At 36.6% G+C, this 6,214-nt stretch overlaps 1 protein-coding gene across 5 annotated transcripts in view; it reads right to left on the reverse strand.

Moving 5' to 3' along the window:
- Positions 1 to 6,214, reverse strand: part of epha7 (eph receptor A7) — a 173,283-nt gene that overhangs the window by 14,415 nt on the left and 152,654 nt on the right. For all 5 annotated transcript variants that reach the window (XM_016665067.1, XM_016665066.1, XM_007540522.2 and 2 more), the window contains one exon: positions 1,780 to 1,929. In XM_016665067.1, the coding sequence (XP_016520553.1) occupies positions 1,780 to 1,929 (150 nt within the window). The remainder of the gene's footprint in view (positions 1 to 1,779; positions 1,930 to 6,214) is intronic.

Here is a 6,214-nt window from a genome sequence, read left to right on the forward strand (position 1 = left end):
TATATATATATATATATATAATACACACATTTCTACATTGAACTCCTAAAATCACATCCTCAATTTTCTGTCCATGAAATAAAACAGCATTCATGGTAGCTGCTTCATTCTGGTAGTATTTATAGTCCTTCACATACATTTAAATCAAAAGCATGCTGCATGACAAGTGTTTTCCACCTCTGTTATTTATATTAATAACACAGCCAAATTCATGTTCTCCTTTTAATAGATGCTTCCCTTCAGGCGAGCGTGATTACACTGAGACTTCTTGAACTAATTAAGCCCAAGGTTACTGTCCCTGCCGAGCAGCTCCCACGAGGGCCTTGTTAGACAGCTTTAAAAGTGCTCAACAAACCAGATTTTTCTCTGTGATTCCCCACATGTTAATGGGAGGACTTCATTATGATTCTTCCATTGATGACACATTTCAATCTTAGACTTCTGAGCTGGGCCTATAGTGAATGCTTGTATCAACATTGGCTTGTGATTAATTTTACTTTCTGTCTTCTGTATTTTATTTGACAAGAAAACACAAACTGGAGCCTAATTTTAAAGAGCAAGGAAAAGAGAACATGATTTATAAAAGTTTTAAAACTGTTCACAGATTAAACTCTGAAAAGTGAGGCACGCATTAGCATTCAGCTGTTCCGAGTCAATACAGCAATACCAGCTGCAGGTCTTTTGAAGTATGTCTCTACCAGCTTTGCATATCTAGAGCCTGAAGTTTTTGCCAATTTTCCTTTGCAAAATAAGTCAAGCTCAGACAGAGTGGATGGAGAGGATCTGTCAGCGTCACGCTTTAAGCAGATTCTCAAATAAAGGACTTTGGGAAATAGTGAGATATCTGTGTGTTTGCTGGAAGACTGTTTAGGAGTCTTTTTTACATTCTCTTCCAGGGCTGTCCTGTATGTCGCTCCAAGATGTCCAATTTTCACCAAGACACCTGTTGGAAATGCACTTCCACAATATGATGCTGCCACCACTGTGTGATCATGTGGACGGTGTGCTCTGTCTGGAGGGATGAGCCAAGCAGCTCTGTGTAGGAACTTGTTTCATTCACTTATGTTTGCAATGTCATTGTTTTCCAGAAAAGGTTGGAGTCTATGTGGGTGGGTGAACTGAGAGCCTGGCAGGGCCCCGGTATTACTACCCAACCTCACGTTATTCTACAGCTGCAACCCAATATAACAGAACTTCTTTCCCTGGGGGAAGAAACTCTTATTCATCAGACTTTTGTTTTTCTGTTTTTGTCTTTGTTGGCTCTATGTGCTCTCATCTAACCTTTCAACCAGTTCAGGCAGTTTTACTGGACTTCCTGTGGACAAGGCCCGGCTTACGTTGCTATCCACACAATGTGAAAGAACTGGAAAGAATTCTGGTGTTTCACCTTTTGGTTTAAAGTAATCAGGTGTTCCTTTTATGTCTGATCACAATAAAACAAAATATATGATCAAGGATCTAATGCTTAGGATAAAATTTACATTTTGAAATCTAAAAAAACATAAAAACCTGGAAGTTGATTCAGTTCTGTAATTAAAATCAGTCTCCAATTTGGTCAAAATTTTCATTTAGAACCTTTTTTCCTCTGTAAAAGACGTAAAAGATAAAATGAGCTATTGACATCTTATTTATAGTTCAAAACAAGGGTCTCCACGTCTAAAATAAAACCTAACAACACTTTGAGAGTTTTAAAATTCTTATGCCCTTTTGTTATGAGGTGATCCATAAACAGAATATGTGCTGTATCATGTTAGCTGTTTACTGGCTGTAGTTACTCACATCTTGATTGGACATGTCCCAGTAGGGCCGCTCCCCGTAGGACATGACCTCCCACATGACGATGCCGTAACTCCACACGTCGCTCGCAGAGGTAAATTTACGATACTGGATGGCTTCTGGTGCTGTCCACCGGACGGGAATCTTACCTCCCTGTTCGGTAAAACACATGCAATCAGCTGAGGTAGAAATTAAACTCATGATATCCTACAGTTTCCCCTAAAGCATCAATTAAAGAAAGAGTTTCAATTATACATTGAGCCAGAACAAATCTGTACCTTAACCTTGAGTCAAACCTTAAGTCAGAGAAAGGTACAAGCATATATTCCTTAAAAAGGCTTCATGGATTGTAAAAGCTACAAAGATGAATATTTCATGCATATATTGTGGAAAACCCCCCAGGTTAATGTTGCTGTTTAGTCATTAAAAGCCTTAACAACACATTTCCCACAATGTTTGACCAGTTATATAACATAACTAGCTACTTAAAAATCCAGCTGTATTAGTAATGCTTCAATCATTGCATAATTATTGCATAATTTTTTCCTCTTATGTTAGATGTTAACTCTATTACACATAAACATCACTCATTACAGCTCAAGGTCTCATTCATATTCATAAAAAAAGGACCAGAAAGATGTTTGTCTTTCTCCAGGAAAATAACATTTATCAACCAAGACCTTTAAATGTACCATCTTATCTCCAGAAATGTTGTGAATTATTAATATTCTTCTCACCATTTAATCAGAAAATGCTTTGTTTTACTGAATTTGCTCACAAATAAAACAACTACTATTTAACAGCAAGTTGGGTCTTTAGTAACATCAGAGGGCTGAGGTCACATTGAAAAATAACGGAAAGCCTAGAAAAAAGGTTGAACAAGCAGACATAGGTAATTCACATTTTATTTTGCTCTATTAAGTATAATAGATTATACTTATAGATAGATTATACTTATAGATAGATTATCTTCATGAATTTGTTTTCTGTCATTGCTTAGTAAAGCAATGACAGAAAACATTGTCATTTCTGACAAATTCTGAAGGGATTTTACCTTCAGTACAGGAAGTCATGAGTATTTACAGCAGTGTGTTATAATTTTTTACTGGCAGTTCTACAATTTCTTTCATTCTCAGGAAAAGGTGAAGTTTTTTATCCTGCAGTAAAAAAAACTGAACTCAAAGTTTTACTTTTAGGATAATTGATCAATCATGATTGATAAATAAATAAATAAATAAATAAATAAATAAATAAATAAATAAACAAACAAACAAACATATTAGCGCACATTAGCACATAACTGTTATCACCCAACTAATAAATAAAGTCCATCTGTGTGGAATTTAATTAATCTGAGACATGAAGACCAACAGAACATTAGAGAACAACCAGGCAAGGAGCATAAATCCCATCTCATTATTGGGGGCGGACCATAAACAGGAAAATATTTTAATAGCAATTTTGGGGGGGGTCAGCAAAGTTGCAGTAAAATGTAACGTAAAATCTGGTTTAATTTTTTTTTGTGTGTGTTTAAGCTGCACCAACAAAAATAACTAGTAAGTAGCAATGAATAACAAAAGTCTTTTTCTCAGTAAACAACCTGCTGAGACCCATAGAAGTCAAACTAAAGGCCCCAACATACTCGGGCGCACTTCAGTTCGCACGGACTCCGCGCGAATTCCGGCGGACATGTCCGTGCAAGAACAGATTTTTATGACCGCATACATAGACTTAATATAAGAGTAGACCCCGCATTGGCCGCTCCGGCGCAGGAAATACGGCGGCCATCTTGGAGCGGTATACCCTCCTACTTTGCTCAACCAAAACAAAAGAAGATGCCTCAGCAATGAGGGATACTGTTATTCGGATCGATGGACTATTGATGTGAGGGCTCCACAGACAACATTTCACAAGTAAGATGGACATATTATTGTGTATATATTGTGATTATAATATTACTTTACTGTATTTATGTCCACCGGCGAGATACCAGCTAATATTAGCTACAGTGCTTGGTGTAATACGGGTTCAGCCCCGCTATGAAGGCTAACTGAGATTCTGTAAATCTAAAAAAATTAATTATTCCCTAACATTGACTTAGATTATCTGGCACAAGAGCCTATATTAGAAATGAAACAATGTAACATATATTATAAAACTTATATTATGTGTTATAACATTCACCAGCAAAGTTTACACAGGTGGTAAGACGTAATTCTTTCACTTTGTCAAAAGTAAGATAGCTCCCAAATCTTCCGTTTTTGTTTTGAAGGTTTCATAAAGACACGATGTGAGGAAGAAGAGGGAAATGTCTTTAAAGAGAAACGGATGAATCTCGCATCGGATTTTGGACTCAATCTCAGCTGCTGAATCACTCTGAAGCTAGAACTCGTCGGCTGAAAAACATATACATATATCTATATGTATGTATGTATGTATGTATGTATGTATATACATATAAACATGCATCCAATAAATATTATTCAGTATTAATCATTATTTATTTGTATCATTATTAATCATTATGTATTTGTGTTTGTATAGTTATATAAATATGTATTGATATTACTAAATAATTTATTAAATAAATTATGAACGGGTGTGTGCTTTGTGATATGCTCTTCATACATCGTTATCAGAATATTCCATTCCTATTCTATTGTTATAGCCACTAAGCATATTTAAATATGATGAACTATGTATTAACCCCGCCTCTCGCCCGGAACATTAGCTGGAGATAGGCACCAGCACCCCTCCCGACCCCACTGAGGGACAAGGGTGTTCAGAAAATGGATGGATGGATGGATGGATGGAACTATGTATTAAAAACATACTTAAAAAATACAATTGTTTATAAATGTAGCTTTGATAGATGTTTGAATATGGTTTACAGAAACAAAATAGTGTGTTATGATTGATTAAATGCGCTGGTACGTCATTGTGCTGCTAAACACAACGCTGAGTGGAGTGGAGTACCGCTCCAAGATGGCCGCCCTAAATCTCGTCAGTGACAATAGGCGAGAGCGGTCCATGAGGCGTCTACTCTTATATTATGTCTATGACCGCATACGCGTGTACTCGGTGTCGCACATTAAACTACCCGGTGGAAACAGTGTTCACATCGAACTGGTTTTCATGTGACACCGGGCTGATAAGGTTGAGAATAAGCGTTATATGAGTGCATATTGTTTTAAAGTTGACATCAACATGATAAAAGTCAACATAAAGTTGTCACAGGGACGTGACAGACACGTAAGCGAAAATGCTTAACAGCAACAGGCTTTATATATTCACGCAAATATTGACATGGTGAATTATGCAGAATTATAAGAACAAAAAACAAGACATCATTCTAGACTTCTTTATCAGCAGCAGAGCAGAGAGGTGGTCCGATAAGTTCAGTCTGACTTTTCTTTCTCGAACAACCGCAAGGATAAGATGATCGGCTATGTGCTCATTTTCGATTGCTCCGGGCAGCGGTTCACTGTCTTTGCCGGATGAACTGACATGTGACTGCCATTCTCTGTCCCGCACTGAGAGGTGAGTTAAGGCTTCCCAGAAGAAACNCAGACGGTAATAAAATTAATCTGGTTGAGTGTGTTGTTATTGTGTCCTGCTTTAATTCTACTTTTTTCTATTTAATCATAAAAAATCATAGTCAGACAGAAAGAGAGTCATGGAACAGGAAGAGCAGGTTTCCTGAAGAAAGAGGAAGTTTCCAGCCTGCAGTGATTAAAAATAGTTCAGATTACTCATTTTGAGCATTAAAGGTTTAAAGAATAAAATCTAGACATTTTGAATAATTGGATAAAACCCAGAGTAAAATACTTAAATTAATAATGATAACTTATAATTAAGCCAATAATTAATATTGGTTGATGTTGGTTTGATTATAAGAATACTTACTCTTATACTTATGGAAGTACTTAAAGGTGAAACAAGTAACTGTAACATGGTGTCAAATAATTAGAATAATGAATTATTCTTGGTTTCTTTTCAGAAATGTCTGTAATAACTCACATCATGATTAATAAGAGTAACTAATAAGTAATGATTATTATAAAATTATAAATGAATGCTAAATCAGAGAAACTAAAAGGTTATAAATGTGATTTTGACATTGAACTGGAAATGGTGCAAAATGTGTAACTGTAACTAAAGGTCACTGATGTTGTGTTAGAGGTGGATGGTAGGTGAAAGGTCAGGTGGAAAGAGGAACTGATGGGAGAGCAGAGGTGTCCAACGCCTTATTGCTAAACTTCAACTTTCCTAAGAGAAGGTTAGACACAAGAGGACTGTTGAGCAACTTGGGACATTAGTACAGACATCAGGTGATAATGTCCAAAGATGGTGATGGATATGAGATTATCGGTCCAAGCAGTCGCCCAATGAGACAGGCACAGCAACAAAGATAGCCAATGCAAATGCACCAAAAGGG

Source organism: Poecilia formosa, unplaced genomic scaffold, assembly GCF_000485575.1.
Source record: "Poecilia formosa unplaced genomic scaffold, Poecilia_formosa-5.1.2 Scaffold546, whole genome shotgun sequence".
Lineage (NCBI taxonomy): Eukaryota > Metazoa > Chordata > Actinopteri > Cyprinodontiformes > Poeciliidae > Poecilia > Poecilia formosa.